Source organism: Falco cherrug, chromosome 3 (genome assembly GCF_023634085.1).
Source record: "Falco cherrug isolate bFalChe1 chromosome 3, bFalChe1.pri, whole genome shotgun sequence".
NCBI classification, from domain to species: Eukaryota; Metazoa; Chordata; class Aves; order Falconiformes; family Falconidae; genus Falco; species Falco cherrug.
In genome coordinates, this window is record NC_073699.1 from 5539310 (window position 1) to 5562820 (window position 23511).

The 23511-nt window shown below is 38.1% G+C and overlaps 1 protein-coding gene across 7 annotated transcripts in view; it reads right to left on the minus strand.

Moving 5' to 3' along the window:
• Window positions 1–23511, minus strand: part of TRAPPC9 (trafficking protein particle complex subunit 9) — a 508568-nt gene that overhangs the window by 304101 nt on the left and 180956 nt on the right. For all 7 annotated transcript variants that reach the window (XM_055703587.1, XM_055703586.1, XM_055703588.1 and 4 more), the window contains 2 exons: window positions 22710–22852; window positions 11951–12061 (listed from right to left, as the gene is read on the minus strand). In XM_055703587.1, coding sequence (XP_055559562.1) covers window positions 11951–12061; window positions 22710–22852 — 254 coding nt within the window. The remainder of the gene's footprint in view (window positions 1–11950; window positions 12062–22709; window positions 22853–23511) is intronic.

Here is a 23511-nt window from a genome sequence, read left to right on the forward strand (position 1 = left end):
CATCCTTCCATTTACAAAGTGTGCTTGCTTTTTTTCTCTCCCCCCCCCCCCCCAAGTGTAACAGCATCTACACTCCTCTCTCATGTTGTTCCCTTTTGAAACTATTTTCTTCCTAGCACTTCCTCTCAAATAGTTTTCAAGTATCACCTTCTCATTTGGTGAGACTGTACCAAAGAAGTTAAAACTTCCCACATCTGCACAAAAAAAGAGCATACAAGGTAACGTGGGTAAAGCTCTCCCTGGGGAAGATCCAGCCATCAAAAGAGTGGGCTGGAGTGGAGAGACAAAGTGGCCAAAAAGGAAAGATTACAGACTTACCATCACAGTATTCCCTGCCAAGATGACACACTTCTACGGGGCAAAACCTACATTGTATTCAAATTTAGGAGAAAACTGTTTTGGATTTTTACTTTAGAACCTATAAATCCTTGCATTAGTCCAAAGAAGACTTCAGTCTTTTGCCTCTGATCCCAGTTAGCATAGTAGTCAGGAGAAAAAACAGAATACAAAGACTCCCCTTCAAACCAACTTTTGAAGACATCTTTATAACTGCAAAATGAAAATGTCATAAAAAGCTGGCTTTATATACTTTAGCATTGACATTTTTCACTGATCTTTCCAGATCACTGTTGGTTTAGCTTTTGTTTCCAGTTAACGAAGGAAGAAGTAAATGGATGTCAAGACTGAAAAATAAATTCAAGCTGCTGAAGAACTAATATTAAATGACTGTTCTCTTTGGAGAAAAGACTCATAAAACAGCTATTTTAATTATACTTTTGATCATCTAAAATAAATTAATGGGAATTGGGTATTTTCATTTCTAACTTCAAGAAATCTATGCTGTACCATCACGATCTTTTACAGAACATCAGAGAGCAGGCAGGAAGCCAAATCAGTGCAACATCAGAGTGTAACTTTAATAAATCCTTTGGCCATTAAAGCAGACATAACTGGCAGCCACTCAAGACAATCTTTTTTCATCCTATTAATGCAGTCACCATGTCACCACAGCTGCAAAACACAGCAAATGCTCCTAAATACAGATAGTGCTGTAAGGCTAAATTAATCTATTTATCTACAGATATCGATCAAACCATGTGTGACCTGGAGCTGTACTACCTACACCCAAATGCTCACTTTTTTACTGGCAGAATGAACAAATATGTCCTGAAATGTGTTAGGTAGCTTTCCGCCCAAAAACAGAGACAATGCTTAATTCAGAAATGGACTAAAACTATTTAGTTATCTTTAGCATTAGAACCTACAACCTCTAAAGGCTCAACATATCCGGATAACCTTCACTCCTTATTTTGCAAGTCTCCAAATAACCATACGAATTTATCAAGAAAATAAATTCCGCGGCAATTTTCATCTGTTAGATGAACATACAAAGCACCAGGGTTTAGGTGTGAGTGAGCAGGAAAAGTGATGCATTTCATTGGACCTATGAAGGAGGATTGTACGAATACACGCTACTCCCAATAACACACTACTTAAAGCAATATATATGAGTTTGGGGACCAAGAGCCTCAACATAAACTGACGACTGGCAATATGCCATCTGTTAAAGTAGAAAAATAAAGGAAAGCTAAGGAAAGGAATTCATCCTCGGGGGGGGGGGGGGGGCGGGGGGAAGACAACAGAATTGGACAAATGTTGCAAAGGCAGAAAGACTGCAAACACAAAGAAAAGTGGCAGACGAACCAATTCATATGGGCACATGCCCATAAGACTGTTGGCTTTGTGAAGAACAAGCAAGTTTATCCATGAGTAGGTAGATTGCCAAATCAAAGAATACTGTAGGTTGGAAGGGACCTCTGGAGGTACCCAGTTCAAACCGCTCACTCAAAGCACTGCTAACCTGGAAGCTGGCCAAAGCCCCATGTTAGCTGCAGAGCAGCATGCAAGTGATACTTCGTTTTTGCAGCCCTGCTCCCACCCAGGCACACAGCATAGCACCGCTCCCTTTCGCCTATCATGCCTTAGGCAGTGCCACATTCAACTAACACAAAAGAATTATGAAATAACTTCTGCAATAACAATGTTTGCAGCCTACCGTGAATTTACACTGCAAGGCAAGTGTTACAGTACTTTGGGCCATGCCAGCTTTATTAGTAGAGCTACAGATATGCACCTTCTTACTCCTCTGTGCTCATCTGTATGGCACCTCTTTTTACCTCGTGGTTCTCTATCACATTCCCAGGTTTCCAAGTTGGACTTTACGAAAAAAAAAAAGACTGCAACAGCCTATCTCAGGTGTCCTGACCACTGAGTAGATTCAGGACAAAACAGAAATTTTGATTGTTTCCATCTCAGAAATATGACAAACTTTGGTAGAAAAAACATGTTGATAAACACAACTTACCTTTCTCCTTCAAAAATTCCACCAAAGAAAGAACAGACAAGCACTTAATTTCCATGGAATCATCCCTACCTGTGAATATTGGTATTTTTTTATTTAATTCTGATCAGGAGGCTAATGCCCAGTGAAAGACCGATAATGTTTACATTCATTCTCCATTTTTTGCCATCATCATCGATGTTGAAATATGATTTTCTAAAATGACAGTTTGAATCTGTTGACTTCAATACGTGTGAATTAAGGGCAAGCACTAATCATTTCAACTACGATTTCCTTCAGGAAGCAGTATTTTTTTCTGTTTAACTTGTTGCTTCATTGTTATCAAACAAAAGAATCATTTATGAATTTCCTTACATTCTTAACTTTTTTATCTTACACAAATACGAAATCCCATTTAAAAATATTTGCACTTCAGCCAATTTTTTAATAAACCTTTAATTTCTGGAATGCTTCCACAAACGTGCTTAGCACCCAAAAATTTCAATAAATATATCGTTTTTCTAAGTATTTGTATGGGGTTTGCAGGGCAGGGTAGGGTTGTGGTAGCAGGGGAGCTACAGGGGTGGCTTCTGTGAGAAGGTGCCGAAGCTTCCCCCGTGTCCGACGGAGCCGCCGCAGCCGGCTGCAGGACGGCCCCGCCGGCGGCCCAGGCCGAGCCCATCAGCGCCGGCGGCAGCGCCTCTGAGAGAACGTATTGAAGAAGCGGGAACAACCCGCACAGCAACTTGCAGCGGGAGAGGAGCGAGCTGTGTGGGAGCCGCGGCCCTGCAGCCCCCGGGCAGCGCCGGAGGGGCCGGAGCCGCTCCCGGCCCGGAGCAGAGATTCCCCCCCAGCCCGCGGCGCCCCCGGCCCGCGGAGCCCCCGGGGGAGCAGCTCCCCCCCCCGCAGCCCGGGCAGGGACCCCCCCGGGGCAGGGGGTGCCCGCAGGGGGCTGTGACCCGCGGGCAGCGGCGCCGGGGCAGCTGCGGGCAGGGCCTGTGGCCCCGCGGGGAGGAGCCCGGGCTGGGGCCGGGCTGGGGCAGGGCCTGTGCCCCCGGGGGCGGGGGGGCTGGGGCCGGCTGGGCCGGGGGGGCTGCGCCCGCGGGGGGGACACGCTGCGGCAGGGGGGGAAGGGCTGCGGCGGGGGGAAGGGCTCCCGCTGGAGCAGGGCAGGGAGGGCTGTCTCCCGCGGGAGGGACCCCGGGCTGGGCAGGGCAGGGGGTGAGGGAGCGGCAGGGACCGGGGGTGAAGAACAGACCACAACCCCCATTGCTCGACCCCCTATGCCACTGGTGGGAGCAGGTACAGAACTAGGGAGTGAAGCTGAGGTCAGGAAGAAGCAGTGGGAAGGTGTTTTTAAGTTTTGGGGGTTGTTTTCATTATCCTACTCAGATTTGATTGGCAGTAAATTAAACTTCCTTCCCCAAGTCAAGCCTGGTTTGGCCATGATAGTAACTGGTGAGTGATCTCTCCGTGCCCTTGGCTGGATCCATGAGCCTTTCCTTTACATTTTCTCTCCCCTGTGTCCTTGAGGAGGGCAGTGACAGAGCGGCTTTGTTGGGCACCTGGTGTCCAGGCAGGGTCAACTACTCATCACAGTATTGAAGAAACGAAGGAAGGAAAAAGTCTGGTTTCTTCTTAAAAAAAAAACAAAAAGCTTGCTTTTTTCTTTTTTTTTTTTTTTTTTTTTTTTTTGTAATTGCTACATCTGAATTCTGAAATCAATTATTCTGACTCTTTTTTCAAGAGACAGCTTTTGAACCCTGCACTCCCCACAAAGTGTAATCTACTTACGATTTAAAGGGAAAATGAAAATTTCTATTTTGGATTTTGAGTAATTTATAGATCACCTAATACTAGGATAGCAAACTCGTACTATATCTGTGTGATGTTTTGCGTAAGGGCCAACCTATCCAGCCATGTTTAGCCTGTACCCTATTAAATTTAATAAATTCTGTCAGAGACAAACTTGGCCTGCACTCAACAAACTTCCCATTTCCCTGGCTGCATACACAAAATGTTATAAACAATGCAAACTGGGTCTCCTGAGGTTAAGTCAATGTTCAAAGAGGTCAGAAAAATTACCGTGCAGGCTAAATCCAGCAAGCTAGTCACCTCTGATTTAGGAAAACAGTCAATTTGCTTAGACCTAATTTTGAAGAAGTGAGAAGAGAAAAAAAATGAGAAGTCATATAATACCAAAACAGTTGCCTACCCAGTGTAGCATCCTCCGACTGAGCTGGGGGAGGACAGAGGAAAGCAGAAATATCTAATACAGAGACATCTGAGATAGCCTACCCAAAAGGAAAGTCTCCATATGAGAATTAGAGAAGGGAGGTTTATCACTGTTCCAAGTACCTGTAGTTTTGACAGAAACAGAAACACTAAATTCAAATGCAAATCATAGGAAAGAGATCCCCTTGTACATTGCCTGTAGAAACACACCATAACTATATATTCAGAACAAAAGGATGATATTGCACTGGGGAGGGAATAGAGGGAGGAACAGGCGTCAATTCACATTATTTGTTGCTGTAAAACTTACAAAGGCATTTGGTTTTCCATCATCAATTACAGGGACAGAACCCTGAAAAAGTCTTCCTGTTGGGAAGTGCAGCAATTGCAGGCAGATCCTTAGCAATTCCAGGGAGGACACCTTAGAAGCAGCCAGGTTCTTTTGCCTCCATTTCTCTGGGAGGGAGACTGCTAACAACCCGATGATGTCTGAGGCTTGGAAATCTCTTTATTATTAGCCATATACATAGACAGCTTAAAGCTCATTGTTTCTTGGTGTCCTCACCTCCCTTAACCTTTAAAAGCCAGCCCTTCTCTGCCCTCGACTTCATAGGATACATTAATAATCCCTTTTAATTTTGCTGCGTTTATCAAACCAAGGTCAATGTCTACACTATTTTCATCAGTTATCTGCAGCTTCTACTCTTTGATCTCCTCTTTCTTGTGTATGTGTGACAAGAACTGAATGTCGTAATTCTCACTTATTATTCCCTATTTCTATTTGCCTGTCCGGTTCTCAGATCACATTTGAGTTTTTTTCAGTACAGTTACACTGAGGACTCACACCCAGCCTGCGCTCACCCACCATTCCTCTGCACCTCACCAGAGAACCAGAATCACAGAAGACCCAAGGTTGGAAGGCCTTAACCTCGAAAAAGCAGCTGGACTAACTTACCATGGGAAGCACGCCCCTTTCAGCAAAGGAATTCCTTGAGTGCTCTAGTTATAAAGCAGTCCATAACTGAAAATCCTCTTTATTGTAACTTCCATTGCTCTTTTTTTAATTATTCTTCTATGGATTATTTTTCCAACCTATAATTTTTGCAGATTCTCCCTGTAACATCTTCAATTTTTGAAAAGTGCTTTGAGATAAATATGAACGTTAGAACTGGATCATACTAAGCAACTGACCAGTGCTAGATATAGCACTCTTCCCTACCGAAATAAACAGTACCTTTCTAATTTCTTTGTTGAAAATAACTACTTATTCACTCAAAATTATATAGTATATTTGAAGTATATTTAAAGATTTGTTTGGCTATTAATAAAAAAGGCAAGTCTTAAAGAAATTAGATGTGTATTTAACATATGCCAAATAAAAGATAAAATTAAATTTTTTTTTTCCTTTTCTTCACCCCCCCCTTCCTGATCACGGCAGGTGATTTGCAGGTTTTAGTGATTACAACATTTGCTGTTTCGGAATTGGACTTGAAGGTATCAGAAACTTCCAGTTTGCCATGGATTTAACATGAAGACCCAGGGAAACTGCTGTGAAATTTTATTGTCTTTTCATGACAGCATGCAAAGTCTTAGTCACAGCATCTTTGTCTTTAAAACATAAACTCTAACAGCAATATAAGGAAAGAAATCATTAATCTGTCATACAGACAACATGCCCTGTCATAAACAAACACACAAATTAAACACTGACTTGACAACTATGAGAAATAACAGTCATGATTTACTTACACATGGACAATAAATTTATTAAAGGAACTTATGCTTTACAAGGGGACAGAATTTTTAATCTCGTGCCCTTTGGAAGAGGATTTATTTTAAAATGTTTTCAATATGAATGTGCATTGTTAACTAATACTGCAGAAATTGTAATAAACCATATCACAGACTTCACAGATCAATAAATCAACACAATTGAATAAAATAATTAAGCAGTAGTCAACGGACCTAATTAGTAGTATGCACACAAAGGACTTTTTAAAAAAATCTTTACTTTCCATGGATGAAAAAAAACGCCACACTGTGAAGAGAGGTATAAAAATAAAAATAAGTTGTTTCTTTAATTATTCTTGACTCATTAGAATTTAACAAAGCAAGTATTTAAAAACAGGAGAAATCAACACACACAAAAGTTCACTTATCAAAACTGAGAAAAATAACTATACTTCTGCTGACTTAAAACAAAACAACCAACCAACCAACAAAACTTCCTATAGTGGATATGTATAAGCCAACTCATTTAACCCTATAACCCTACTAATAGGCAGGAACTGCTGACCTACCAGGAAGCTTGGGAGGTGTTAACGTCTGAGTGCTGACTTTGTTACTGTAGTATTTCTTTAGCCTATATTTTCTTATGCAACTCCCAATTAAAGAAAAAAAAAAAAGGGGTGGGGGGGTGGGGGAAAATTCCTTCATGCTCTTTCACATCAGCACTCACTCCCATGGGTCACCAGTACTTGTCAGAACAGTTTTGCACAAAAGCCTCTGCCATTTGAATTACCAGTAAAGGTATTTCCTCATTTACGACGGCTTGTACCAGTGATACACCTATCCCTGAGCACCGGGGGTACTTAATATTCTCAAGTAAACACAGTTCACGAAACATTTTAGATTTCCTTCCAGCATCTAGTAGAGAAGATACCCCCTCTGGTGGGGCAGATGCCTGAATGATGAAGAGACTCTTCACAGCTCCTCCATGACTGACAGCGTTTGACCCTTCTTCTTCTCAGCCTGTTCTTACCCAGGTCCTGTTTGCTCTTCATTTCTTAACTCCTCACTCCAGTCCCATTCCTGGGCAGTCCCAAGTCCCTATAGTCCTCACACCAAGGCCAAAAGAGTCTGAAAGCTCTAACATCTAAAAGTGTGACATCTACAGCCACCGACTGTGGAGTCATATATACTTAGAAGACTTTAACAACTCACTTGTGTTGTACCACAAGGATAGATGAGAGGATTGATCTACTCAGACCGTCACCATGATAAATCTGCCACTGACAATGATGTTTGCTGTTCCCAAATGCCAGACACACTGTGCACAGAATAGAAATGTAAAGGCAATGCTGGGTATGTTGTACAAAATCAGATATCCTGGGGCACATAATGAGATAACATCTATTACCATAAATTATGAAGTGATTTACGCATAAATGAGGGTTGCCATGAAATTTAATTTTAATGGTTTGATAATCAAGTAACAAACACAATAATTATCATACCTAAGTTTTTCAATAAATTAAAATCACTGCTAGTGGCAACACTTTTTTTTGTTAACATACATAATACAATTCCCCTCCAAGGGCTGTCTGCTGTATTCTTCCATTTCAGAACAACTTGTTGAATGGCACATCACTCTGATAAACAAGTTCAGTTTTACTGCTGATTACATTCAAAACATTTCTACATTCACAGCAAAGCCTCTTCAACAGTGTGCAGTTGCCTACTTCAAGAAAAACAGCTTTGCAGACAGGAGGCTCTGCTAGTCTAGAAAAATATCTGAAGGCTGATTTTTCCCATAGCACATATCAGAGAACTTTTTCCCCTATCACCACATGAAGTATATTCAACCACACATATTAAACAAAACATACTGACACCACAGTGTGGTATATCAAACATTTTTTTATGAACTGAAGACACTGTCAGCATCTCAGCATCACTGACTGCAGCCAGAACTTCAGCAGAGTAACCTGACAACTTTTTGTCAGGACACAAGTTGTCCAATCTATTTCCCTGTCTATATTACAGCACAAACTCTTGCAGATGTAAAGCAGCAAAAAAATAATTTGATTTTGAATCTAGCCTTGCAATAAACCCTAAATTTCTTTTCAAGAGTTCAACAAAGGACCCTCCAAAACCCTTGCTCCTCTCTTTGCTTCAACAGACAACCTGACAGGTGCGGGAGGGCAGATTTCCTTCTTTCTCCTCTCCTCCAAATGAATCTTAGTTCTCTCACCTCCCCACCACAACCTTGCAAGGAAAAAAAAGACCTTGAAGTAGAACATACCACTAACTGTCCCACAATGGGACACAAAGGAACATTTCAAGTCATACTGAAACCAAAGAGAGGAGTATGAAGACATCTTGGGATATTAGTTAGTAGGGAAAAAAAAAATAAAAGGCTGAGAGTTTCCATTTCTGTGTCTGTAGAACACACTACAATAACAGACAGAAAAACGAGTGAACAAAATCATCACTGAGCCCAAATTATCATTTCTTACTATAAAATGACAGGGAGCAAAGCATGTGTTCTTCTGTCCTGAGATAGAGGGAAACCAGTGTTGCTTCTCAGAAACATTGCTTATATACATAACCAAGAACAGTTACCATGCACATACTAAATATATTCCCAATCAATGGCTTAAAAATTACAGTAAATTGTATGCGGAAGGTTTTCTGAAAGCTAAAATGATAATCTTCGCTAGTCAGCAGAACAATCTTACTGTACAAAAAGGCATATATTTTCCAGATAGTATTTTAATGGCCTGAAGGATGTCACTTTTCCTTAATAGTATAATACCATTTTTTCATACTGTATGCAGTGTTACTGTAACAGCTATTATGTCCCTATCTCCAAGTTAATTGAAGCAAACTTCATGTCAGACCTTAAAGTAAAAAGGGCGTGTAGTATTCTATGCATCTGATCCATTTTACATAAATGCCATTAAGCAGGAGAAGAATGCACCAAATAATATGGATACTGTAAGATGGATACCAGGGACCTCTCTGCCTGGACCCAGCAAGATTTGGCAGTGCCAGTACTGATCTGTTGATGATCCCAGACTTTTGGGGGCATTTCTGCTTCCATCTCCTCCACCATCCCCAGTTCCAGCACCATGGCCAATTGTATATCTCCATTACAAATAAAGTATGTTACAGAGAGTGCTTTAACAAGTATAGCATCCAGAGACTTCTATCACCGTTCTTCATTTTATATAAAAGCAATGGCAGAAGTGCCTGCAAATTCCCTCTCCCCAGGCACGGGAGGGCAAAACTTATATTCTACAGCAACGGCTCCGTAATATAGAAAAGAGAAGCAACACATCAAGAAAATTCCAAGTTATTTTACTTTCTAAACATCAGAAGTGGGAAGCAAAGAGGCAGGAGTAAGCAGGATGCAGCACTATCCTTTTTTACAGGTCTGTAGGCAGAGAATATGAAAATACTTATAGTCTCCAGCAATAAGAGCAAGAATGAAGAAAACAATTTCCTGCTATCTACACTGTCAGGACAGGAGATTTCAAAATTATGGTGATGAATGGAGGGAGAGTAAATTACAAAAGGAAGTGAGAGTGACCAAAGCTTGCAAAGAAAGTTATCATTTAAATAAAAGTGGAATGAGGAAAACAGTACGAATGAGGACAGAATCAAGAAGGTACAGGGCAGAGAAAAAGAAACTAAACTTGACTGAAGAGATTCTCTTTAAATATTAATCAGATAGTAACAAAAATCTATGTAAAAAAAAATAAAAAAGATAAAAGGAGAATCTAAGAGTAAGCCTTGTTGAAAGCATTGTATTATTTGGAGTGAAAACGCTTGGTTCAAATGCAAACTCCTGAGAATGACTGTCCTATGTTAAAAAAGAAGGATCTATAACCAGTGCTCAAAAAAGGAGAAGATATCTGATATTATTTTTTTTTAATAAGATTAACAAAAGCCCTTTGCTAGGAGGAGGGAGCTAATTTTAAGGCCCAATGTATGTTCCACCTAAGCTTCGCTAGCTGATCTATCAGAATAAAAAATAAAACTCGAAAGTAACATAGGAGCTATATACACATTGTTACAATTAAAAGCATTTATCATTCAAGAAATAAATAACAAATGAGTTTAGAACTGATAGAAGACTCAGTGCAATTTCTAACCAAGGGTAAAACAATAACATACTTTGCAGAAGGAAAAAAAATCACTATCCTTAAAAGGTTTAAACACTTGCAACAAATACACAATCTGCCTTGATAAGCAACTGTTTCAAAAGACTTATTGAAAGAATTTCTATCCATTACAATATAATGATTTAAGGATATTTAAACTTCAATTATTAAATCCACAGGAAAATAAAAGTAATTTAATCAAGGTATGCAAATTTTATAACCTTATTTGTAGCATTATTTCTATCAGTTACATATTGTCCCAAAAATTGGAAGTGACAAATTTCAAGGGGTTTACCAGCTACAAAAATGAAAGGAAACAGCAAGAGGCAGAAAAGCAAAATAATACAGATAAGAACATGAACATTTCATGAGTATTTACACTGCTTAAAAAAGAAAAAAACAAACCCAAAGGGAAAAAAAAAAAAAAAAAGAAAAAAGCCAATTATTTCTAAATAAAAGGAACAAGCACTGAATGTTACTGATGTTTTTTTTTGTCCCTTCCTCGATAAAGTAAAATTGGGAAAATTCAGCCTTGGTTTGAGCCAATGTATTTTCTCGTGGCTGTGCTTTCAGAGTCACCAAGGCAAGAAGTATTCCAAATTTACTGCTATAGTTACCTATTCTATACTTCTTCTTAACAACTGCATTCCCTGCAATTGATGTGGTCTTACTTTGAACTAATATTCAGACTGAGATTTGAAGACATGAAAGTATTCCTCTTTAAGTAAGTTTATCAATTGCATGATTTAAAACTGCAGCACAACTCTCCTAAAGAGACTGTGCAGATAGCATGACCAAACAGAAACATTTAGTTTTCCAGAGTTTCATCTTTTTAAGATGAAAGTGGTGTCATCTAGCGGTAATGATCATCTGAAGGAGACAAATGAAGCCACCTAGGGTACCCCCTGCAGTAGGAATCCTAGGTAGATATTTATTTTAAATAATGGTTATAGTTAGCTACAAAACGACCTTTTTATCACCATAGTAGGGTTCTAAGAACCAATACATGTAACAGCCTATTTAATCCAAAATTTTTTTCCATTAAAATATTGTGATTGCTTTTTTTTTCAATTCTGTTTTTCTTTTCTGCAGTTTTCTTCCTACCAAAACTGATGAAATGAGTGGGGCACTACAAAGAAAAGATTGAAACTGGGAAAGGATAACAAAGTAGTGAGATTAGGTTTTAACATCAGCACTACATTCAGAGTACATAAAAATATTAGAATATTCTACAAAAACAAGTGAGCTGTACACATCAGAACCAAATACTTTGTATTTTGTTATTTTCAGTACTACTAGATTCATAGCCAAAATAAAGTTGACATATTGCTAAAACTCAGTGACGCACCTTGAAGGAAGTAAAGCTCTTACATTCCTGACATGCACACAATGTTTAAAAAGAAAAATAGGCCCCAAATATCATCAGTTGTTTAAAAATAAATAATAGGGTTAAAAGCAGGGCCCTTTTAATAATGAAAGTACTTACCGTTGACATTCCCCAGCGTGAAGAATTAAATCTTCGTTATTCCAAGCACTGATGGTCAACTCATGTTCTGTAGAATTGAAGACATCAAGAAGGAGATGGCATTGCCGGGTGCTGTTCAGATGGGAGGGAGGAGAAGAATAGCACAATTTCAATAATTCAGTATATTTATCATATTGCATAATAATTTACAACTAAACTCAAATGCCAGCCATTACAAAGGCAATTAAACTCAAGAAGTGCCAAGAGTTTTAAGAACTACTCTTCTACTTTGGGAACAGGTTCTCTGGTCCATAATACAACTCTTCTGAAAATCAAGAGATACCATTTTTCAGAGCATACACAGGAGCAGCTGTGTTGCTACCTTGCAAGCTCTCAAGACAGGAACACTCACAGGACAAGCACGGGAAGTTAAGGTTCAGGTCACAAGAGGGATAACAATGTCACATGCAATCAGGCAGTAAATGATAGGCAAGCACTGCTTGGGGACAACAGCATGTCTCTTAGCAAAAGTAAAGAGCAGAAGTGGGGGTGGAGGCTTTTTTTATGTATATTTTGAGGGTTTTCACTCTGCCTGGGTAAAACCCCAATGAATACTGAATATAGAGAAGAATGCATGAAGGTAGCTGAGTGCCTGAAGCAAACATGTCAAAACTCAAGAATTTAGAACCAATTAGGAGTTATGCTTCTTATTAGAAACTCCCTTTGTTAACAGCTGACAAGAAAGAAATATCTGGAAGGGCAGTATTCAAGTCAGTACCTATCCAGTTACCTGTAAGGCTAAAAAAGAAAGGGGAAAAAAAGCCTGGCTTCTGTCTCATCACTGGGAGAGTGGGACAAGACCTGTAAAGACACAGCAAACTTCTGCCTCTCCAGCAGATACGAAGTTATCATCTGCAAGAGAGACTTCCAGTGTAGACTAGTTGACAAAATTCAACATGGAAGGAATTTCTTATTTATCCCACAGCAAACCCAAACAAGTCTCTGAAATAAAACTGAAGCCTTGTGCAATATCTTTTGGCAGCAGAACCAAGGTTTTGTAAATAAAACAATTCATGCCATAAATATAAAAAACTCTTCAGGACTAAATACCATCACTAATACTAAAAATTCACATATATGAACTCCTGCACTATGCAGTGAAAATTATTCATCTTCATGACATTTAGTTCATCCTCGTCAAACACTACACAAAACAGACATGTAGGGGAAATAATTCTTTACTTGTCCATTCAAAGTTAATTCTCCAGGGAAATCTTCAATAAATAAATAAATAGATAAACCAACCCAAAGTTACAGACTTATTACAGTACGTTGAAAACTTCGAGGAATAAGTTACAGGTATTGGTTAAATAAAAAATGAGACTAGAAAAAGACAGCCTTAGATGTTCAGAGTAAATACAGGACAGTATCAAGGACACTATTAGAGCAATGAAAACCAAACACAATTAAAGGTTACAAAAATATTTGAATTAAAACAGTAAGCTTCAAATACTGGAAGCTGTATCCAAGTAAACAAACCAAGAAAAAGCATTAGCTCTGGAAAATTAGAGGTAACGCCATAATAAAGTTAGAAAGGAAAAAAGAAACCCTCAAGCTGTTAAAAAGCAATTTGCTAAAGATCTCAAAACTAGCATGATTTTTTTTTGACATACTATAATCAGTAGGACTGTGTAGAACTGATGATGCTGAGTTATGATCTGGGTGAAAGTGGAATTTCCAGGAAAATAATTAGCAAGAAAGCCACATTAAGTATTTGTATCAATTTTCACCATCCTTTGTGGGACAGGAATTAAAGAACCTATCTCAAAGTGTCAGTAAATGAGATTTGAGAGGCAAATCATACACAAGTGTGATAAAGGAACTCCAATATGATTCTGCTGAACTACTACACAGAAATCCAGTCAGCAATCTGTTGCTTAAACTAAGCTCCCTACCAGAGAATATCAAAACATCATATTGTTTTAAGGATTTTATGGCAATTGAGTAAATCTTAGACCATTAACCCTGGCCTCCATACTACGTAAATTAACTTTGGGGGGTGGGGAGAAAGTGTGTAAGCTTTTAAAAAACTTGAATTGTTCAAAATCATAAATGGATCTAAAGATGATTAAATTAGATACCATAATGGTCTGCTGAAATTTTTGACTGAGAAATACCAGTCATAAGCCAACAGATTCCTGGAACTGGGAAACATTATCCCACATTTACACAATTTATTCTTCCTATTCCAAACAATCCACCATCATGTAATAGTTTACACTAAATACTTAGTGGGCTGGGGAGGGAGGTATGGGGTGAGTTACTGGGGGAAAAAATGCACTTTGAGTGGATTTTGAGTTCTCTAGGACTAGTTAAGTAGATGTTACAGTTCATCCCAGAGAAGGCAAAGAACTCCATCTTCAACATTTCCACAACCTGCAGGGTCATCAGTGGCTTCCCAGCTTTTTAGAGGTTTTGGGTCTTCTTGTTGTTATTAGCTCATTTTTAAAATTTGGGTCAAACAGATCTAAAATAAGTCAGTTTGTGTTTGGGTGTTTTGGTTTGGTGGTTTTTCCTCCAGAACATCTATTGAGATAGCATGGTATCATCACACACTAACACACAAAAAAATTAAACCGTCATCTCATTTTATTCCATATACTTATGGACTTACAAGCACTTAAGAAAACAACATGAATTAGTACAGAGCTTCCCATTTCCGCAAAACCCAAATAATCCACTCTGTGGATTATCCTGGAAGATACAGGAGAAAAATACACCATCACACCACAGAAATCTCAACTTCCATATAACCACGTTCTGTCTCCTCATCATACAACCCCCCTTCCCCAAACGTTCTCACCCATCCACCAACCACAGTGGGCAGCGCAATGTTTTTGGCTGGCACAGGGAACCAAGCAGGTAACTGCTGATGCCCTGCTTCTGCCTTTCCTCACTGGGACTTAAATTAGGATATCTCTTCTCTGTCCAGTTACCAATCTGCAGGAATATATTTCACTTTTTCCTCAAGCTGTCTGAAATTAGTTTAAATGTACCTAAGGGAGAGGGGTAAACAGCTTAAAGTGATCATATAAATTTCATCTCCCTAGGAAATAAAATATAAGATTAGCCAGAAAAATACAGCAGGCACCACAAACGCAACATCTGTCTTTTCTGAATGGAATGATACAGAAATTATTGCATTATGTTAAAAGTCAAAATTAAATGTAGGGAAATTAAACCTGTACAGGACTGTAAATAGACACCAGGATAAAGAACAAAAGTTCTTTAAAACTCTTGTTTTCAGCTGTCATTTCGACCGCTAACAGAAAAGAAATAAGCTTGGGTCAAACAGTTTCAGAGCCTAAGTCAAATAACACTGAAAATCACACATGTGCCAACATCTGCCATGTCAATGATCTTTCTTATTTGTCCATGATGTTTCCTTTAGAAGAATATACCATAAATTTCACATTCAAGATTCTCTTTTTTAAGTAACACAACAGTCTGTACATCGGAAGGTTGCACAGGTGAAAACTAGAATTACAAGGAAACATTTTCAGTTGATTGATTTATAATCTGAAGGTCTCAGAGGAACGTGCAAATTTAAGTCAGTACTCATTTCAAATAATAAAAAGTAAGAACTATTTTTAATTGAAAATTGAATTCAACAGTGTCTTGAAGATTTATTGTATAAATTAGTTTCTGTTATCCTCTATTGCAGAATTCAGGATATAACACAAACAAAAGTTAGTGGCATGATGAATCATGCTGTATTTTTGAAATCTTGCAATGCTAGTTATGATTCCCAAAATAGTCACAAAACTAGGGCCATGGGACCTTAAAGCAAGAGACAATTACACTGTGATCTAGACATTTCTTTCAGGGGTATCCTGATTACTATTCCAATCCTCTCTGAAATGACAGCAGAGGATAATCTTCAGTAACATTTAACACAGTATTAAAAACCAGATGCAGCTGCCATGCTGTAATGACAGCTCACTTCAGTGAATAATCATATTGCAGTTCTTTTTCTAGCTTAGTTTTAAAGTCAGTTTAAACAAGAAATACTCAGGAGGGGCTGGCAAGTTATCTACATCCTGACTCAGCTCAGTTTTCCCATCAACTGAAATCATGGTGTGTTTTCAAATCCTCGCTTTTGTATGTTTCTTTTCTATTTTCTTTTAACCAGCATCCCTACTCAAAACAAGGCATCAGAAAGCAGCGAGAAGCATTGGGAATGACAACAGGCAATGGCGTGCCAGATGATAACCCTCTTCTCCCAAATCCACTGACAAACACAAAGAGCAGAGTAGCAAAAGAATGTTCTAGAGCATCTTCGTTGATGCTATTCTGTTTTCAATACAGTTTCTTTAATTCAATTTTTATTTTTATTAAAATCTCTAAAAATGAAGCTTTCAAGAAAAACTTTAGATGATTAAATCAGATTATTCACTTTACTGTTTAAAGGTCTTTTCACTTATTCCAAGAACTGTCCTTATCTGACTTCTCCAGTCGTAAACCTTTTCAATTATGCTAAATATTCCCATCACATCTATAAATATTTGCAGATTTATGTTCTCACGCCTTTGTATGCCAAACTGTACATATTTAACATTTTGATCTCAAAAATCAACTCTCTCAATCTGTAAGCTACTTTTTGTTGCTCTTCTGTGAACCCACTGCAACATTATACCATTAGCAGAGTTTAAGGTTAGCAAGACGAATTAACTATTGGATGTAACCTCCCACATGTCATGGGTTCCCACGCAGCAGAATCTATACTGAGCTCAACGGTGTGTGTATAAATGAAGAATATATTCTAGAAAGACATCTAACACTAATTATTTTCTCCATGTAGAAACATTCATTCATTTTACATAGGTCATAGCTTAGCCCTCCTCCGAACTAAACTGACTGCTCTTCAAGCACCCAAACAAGAGTTTTTCTCCACTCTTCAAAGCTCTATGGCATTCAAACACTGAAATGCTGCAAAACAGAAGACTAGAAACAGCTGCCTTTCAGTAGGTAGCTGATTCTCACGCTGAATGTAGCAAATGTGAACATTTAATTTAAAAATCTGGTATATAAAACCAAGAAGTGTTTCAGAAAATGCTACCGAACTTTCTTATTGTGTAACAAAAATGTCTCTTGCAGCACAGCTGAAGATATATACTGTTTACTCTTTCCCTGGTATGATTTGTAAATATATAATGATCAGAATTTCTCACCCGAACCTGACTGCTGAAGAGGCTGTGTTGCAATTTATTGTAGTGAAAATGTGGGCAACCCTGGAAACTAGAATGGAAATTCTGAAAATTATGTCTGATTTCATTAAGACCCAAAGTTCTACCCACCGAACTGAGGATCTCCTGAGAACCCTCAACATAGTCAAGATTGTTCTTTTCCAGGCTCTAAACACTTTGCTGAAACCAAGTTGGAAAAACTGGATCCTAACTTTAAATATAAAACAATGAAAGGTCTCAAGACTAGGAAGAATGCTGCAGGCTTATTATGAGCTGACGCCTTCTTCACAAAACCAAAACAATTAATGAAATAATATACATTCATGGTACAAAGGAAAATTAATTTGAACCCACAGTTATATGAACTGAGCTGCTGCAGTTCCTTTTTTTTGTCCTCTGACTCAGTTACAAGAACAGAGTCACAGCCTCTGCACTCATCAAGAGATCCACAGCTGATGTTTCATCAGCTGTATAGTGGTTTTAAAACAGGAAGGACGCTGCCTCAAAAATCGAGTAAAAACTATACCTTGTTTATCATCTTGAATTTGTAAATTTAACAGGTAAGAACAGTCTTACATATCTGGCTTTTGAACTTTGCCCAAAAGTGAAGGCAGAATCCCTACTGCGCTGTGGATTGACTTCATCTACAAATTCAGACTGCCTCACTACCTTTGATATAAGCAAGACCAAGATTTTCCGACCTTTGTAGATGGCTCTTACTTTAGACACTTTTGTACTGATGCTATAATGGCAAGGGACACAAGGAGACCAACAGGCAACTCACAGCATACAGAGCACACATTAACTTGAAATCTTACCAAATGTGAGGAGTGAAGCAGTATTTTTTTTTTTTCTGGCATGCTCTCTGCTCTTTCATAAAGGCAATAAAGGAGGACATTCAATGCTCACCAAAATTGGCAGATAATGCCTTTGAGAGAATCAACACGCATAAAGGAGATAGTCCAAGACAATCGAGCTAGCACAAGCTTCAACTGCAGACTTTCTTAGAGCTAAGAGTGTGTCAAAATCAAGAGGTATATGACATGAAACTCTGAACAAAACACTTCCCTTACACTGAACCGTTAGCATCAGACCTTTGCTGGCAGTCTATAATCTCCTGGTAATTGAACTGTTTTGAGGCCTGCAATCACACCAGTAGTCTTGGGGCTAAGAACTGATAAGGAATCAATTAACATGGTATCCCCAATTACAGAAGACAACGAACACAATTTTACTATATAGATTTATCTGCATATTATGGTACATAAATGGTTAAGCAACTGGATCTTTGAATCCCTTCATTGAGCTGTGGGACAGACTGTGAGAACTTTCAACATTCACTCCTTATCTCTTATACCCTATGTCAGGGCTGCTTCAGACACCTACATTCTTGATTATGCCTGATGGGACAATCATCTCCCTGCAAGCATAAACAGGCAGCATCAAGGATTACAGGTAACCCGATCAGAGGTAAACAATTTCCCAGCACAAAGCTGTTCTGCCTGTCTTTTCAGATGTAGGCAACTGAGTGAGCATAGGTTGATCTACACAGTGAAAAACCTTGGAGCAGGTGACGACCATTTACTGACAGAACATCATCTCTTCTGACAGGACAGCTGGTATCTGCATCAGAATTAGGCAACAGATTAGGCACTGCAGCATGTTAAGGGCTGCATCAAGCTAACCACAGATTCCTCTACAGACCAGCACAGATAAAGGTTAAAAAGACCTGCTGTCTGGATTAAATCTATCTTAAGATACACTGAAGAGGAAGTTAATGAAACTTCTCCCTATAAAGCAGAACGCTGTGCACAAGTGGAAGACACAATTTTGGCTATATATTTAGAAAAACAAAAAAGAAACTGAAGTCCCCAGTTGTTGCAGTGATATTTCCCATGCTTCTCTGCTCAAGCAGCTAAATAAAAAAAATACCAATTAAGTTTGGAAGACTTTTACATAAACCATAATCTTTATGTTACAACTGGGGGGGAAGAAAGTGATTTCAGTAACATTTCCTGTTTTTTTTCAGTAAAGGCCTAAGGGAAGAATCAATGTTTAAAGTTTTTTATTTTGCTTTGACTTTTTAAGCCCAGCAGCTATTAAACTATTGTTTCTTACTTGTGTTGAGGTAAAATGTAAAATAAAAACAATAAAAACATAAAAGAAAGGGGGAGAACTCAATCCATAAAATGAAAGCAATGATAACTTTCATTCTGAAATGACAGCTGAGAAGGTAAATTATAAAACACAGTTTCTCATAATGACTAAACAAAAATAGCTCAGCACCTCAGACAGAATTTAAGCAATGAAATCTCAGCAGTAAATCAAAAGGAAATCATATTCAATATTTTAACTGAGCAAGTACAAAATTTGACTTATAATTTGCTGTTATCAAGTCTCAGATACTGGCAGAGATTATCAACAGCCAAAAAACAAAATTTGTTTCATTTAATGATAAATAGTTATCCTTAGCAGCCTGGATGATGACTTATTTCTGCTATTTTTCACTCTAAAATGTAGCATCACATGACAGGTGACCCCTTCTGATGGAGAATCTACACAGGGAAGCACAAGAGTAAAGGAGCGGTGTTACTGACCGAGCCTGTTGTATGGAACAGCCAGCAAGAGCTAATAAGCACTTTAAAACAAAATGCAATCATGACTTAGCAGACAATACGTACCTAATGTAACAAAGAAAAATAGGTTTGAATAGCTTTTTGACAGGTCTTGCAATAAAACATTTCTGGCAGAAATTTAAATATTACAGTATTTTGTCTCAACTCAGTAAAGCTTTAAGGCACCCTAATTAAAAGCAGTCACATCTTTAACTCCACCCCCAATCAGCAAATCACAAAGTTTCCACTGACTTAAACGCTGATCAGTATGATGAACAGGCAAAGAATGAATCACATGCATACAATATGAGCTGAAGCACTTGGCTGAATTGGAGCTACTATATACAGCACCTGCTGCTACAAGACTTGTAGAACTGTACACAGCTGAACAACACATACATTCTACATTTGAATTAGCACCTCAATCTGTTTTTAAGGTTTTCAGGATTAAATACTTTCCTCATATAATAAATTCCTGAGAAGAGATTGACAAGGCAGGGGTAGGATAACCTTGACTTACACAAAACGCAGCTGGAGAAACCTAGCACAAAAAACCAGTTTACCAACAAGAGTTTCAAATAAAAGCATTATGTTGTATTTGGAGCTGTTATGGAAGCTTGGCAGCTTCACACTCAAGCTACTCTGTGACTATAGGAAAGTAACCGCAATGAACCAAAAAGCAGTCATCCTGTCCATCTAGCGGTATACACAGAGTGCAAGGCTCCTATGACAAGGAACGAAAAGGACTATGCATGCAAATAATCAATGAAAACTGAGTATTTTAACCTGTATAATGAATCTTCCTGAAAACAATTTAAAAGTAGATGCTGTAGTACTTCCAGGCTGATAAAGAAATATCACTTATTACTCCTTGAAAACCTTACAAAGGCCTAAGGATGTGCCGCTGCAGGGACGAACTCTGAACATCATTAATAAAGTTCCCGGCATTTTGCAAACAGCTGTTCTGGGTACTACGTTCTGACTTCGCAAGCAGCATTAGATCTACCTTACTAGAGCACTATTCCTAAAAGAATAAAATTATGCCTGTCATGCCATACTTTCAAGCAGCAAAATGCTTAATGAACTTGCTTACCAATAAAGCCATAAAAAGAGACCTAAATCTGTGTAGGAGCTGAACACAATCTACTAAAAAAAAAAAATCCTGTCTCATTTTAAAATTTTTTTTACAAAAACTATTTCAGTGTTTCATTATCTTTGCCTAACCTAAAATTCCCTTGCTATATGCAAAGGTCATAATTTAATGTATTACTTGCTGTGAAAAACAGATAACTAACCTCTTGGAAGTGCCATTTATGTAATTAAAACCTTAAGTCCCCTGACAGTCTTCTCTTTTGCTTCAGCAAGACCGAGAGTTTCTTTAAACTAACTTTTCAGCTTAAGTCAGATTTTAACACTCTTCTTGCTCTAGACTTTCTCCAGCTTGTCCACTTTTCTTCATGTTTCCCAAGTTCAAGCCCCAAACAGTTCTTGAGATTTTACTTCTTTTGTTCACAGGAACAAAAGAAACAATGTTTTGCAAGCTATTTTGCTTGCATCCTTTGACACTTCTGCAATGGGATGATACTGGTGACTCATTTCTTGCCTTTGAAAATGAAATATGATCCCCATATCTCCCAGGCTTATACTCCCTTCTTGCCTATCTTTGGGTTTTATTTCTAAATTCCACCATGAAAAAGGTCCTGGTACCAACAGAAACCGCTTGGATCAATTAAGTTCACTCTCAACTATTAGTAGTATTGCGTAATTGCACTGATTAATTTCAGAATTTAAACCAAACAAAATGCTTGCTCCCACAACACTTTCTTTTCAATAATCCTGCTACTAGCTAGTTGGTTGCTGATTATTACAAGGGGACTTGTAATAATAGTATACTCTTATCTGATTTCTAACAATTTTTTCTTGTACTAACTCCATCCTTCGTCTAAAAGAGCATTTTCTCCTCCTTGATATTTACACCCCAGAAGTACTTATGCACTGAAACAAAGTCCATTCTCAGTCTTCCTTCTTCCCAACAAACTCAAGCTCATTTATTCATCGTATGAATGACAGCTATTCAAAGGCCACTTCTGGAACTCCCAGAGTTTGAATATATCCCAAATATTTAAAGATTGTGAAGTCTTTAACTACAAACATAGCTGAACATACGCCAACAAAAAATTATTGATTAAGGATTGGTAAAATCATTAACTTACAGAATTAACTTTTCCAAAAGCTGCTTTGCTTAAGCAGTATGTAAAGCAATATAAAATTAATAAACCCACACAGAATAGGAACTGTGTATTTAGCAGTCAATGAAGACAATTTTATCCAAAAAAAACCCCATACAAATTAAACCTGATTGCACCCAGTGGCTGATGAATTTTAGGCAATCACATTTTCATGAGTGTGGCATTTGACCACCATCAAGTGTTGCCGTGGTTTTTAAAAAATCACAACAATATGTGAATCTACTATGTGGCTTACAAGACAAAGGAAGCGCTAAAGGAGAGAATGATTACAATTAATTCCTCACATCCAAAGACAATCATGCATTTTGGGTACGATTCTGTTAGACAAACACAAAATACTGTAATGCACAACCCACCACAACAGCCACAAGATACAGAAAGAAGTCATCAAATTTTACAATAAACAGGAGATATTCTGTCCCTGGTAAAACAAACCATCATGAAAAAATGTTTAAACCTTAGAAACTGTCCAATGCACATGGATTGCTTCAATCATAGCCTGCAGTTAAAGGAGGCTAGACTCCTATATGAGAAATTTCAAAAATTTGTTCATGTAATTCTTTACCTACATGTTGCTGATGTTATTGTAAATTTCCAGCATGGTCTTTAAGTTCTAGACAATATAACAGAGACAGTAAGTTAAACAGACAAGAGTCAAAACAAAGCTTACCTTGATGCTGGAAGGGTACTAACACGTGTAAAGAAAACAGATGGCTCTACTTCTACGTGAAGGCCTAGTGAAAGGTTCCGGTAATATCCTTCAACATGTCCTGGTCCACCAGAGTACTTAAAATTCAAAATGGCTTCCAGCGTCTAGAGAAAAAAAAAGTAAATTACTTATTAGCTATGTTTCATTACTGTGCGTTTCACAAGTTCAATTGAATTAGACCATAGAAGTGATTTACCAACAAAGTTTCAATGCTCTCAAGAATCTGCTTTTCTAAACCATCCATTCTGTTATCTTAAAAAAACAAAAGGGCAATTTAACAACGGCACCTTAGGTGAACAGTTGGGGTTTTTTTTCCTAATCCTTTCAAAAACTGAAGAGTACATAACAAAGTTAGCTGGACTTCCCTTCATATCATTCCTCTCCATACCACATTTAACATAGAAAAAATGAAGAGTTTATTTTTGCTTAGAAGACATTAGGGTTTATCACAAGATATGCTCTTTCATACTTTTGACAAATATTCACCACTTCATTACCCTCATAATCAAATGGAATGCCTTTGAAGTTTTGGAGTGTGGACAGATGAAGATTATACAAAACTAAAAGTATCTGGTTTCTCAAGAATTCATTGTAAACTCACCTCCATTAACTAATGGATAAAACAACACTGCTGACTAAATCTAGTACATGAACCTTGTCTGTCTTTGACGATCAGTTTATAGAACATGATTGGTTAGCAAGTAGTAAAAATAAGAATGATTCTCTAGCATTAGTCTTATGCATTATACTCAGTAGTACTGAG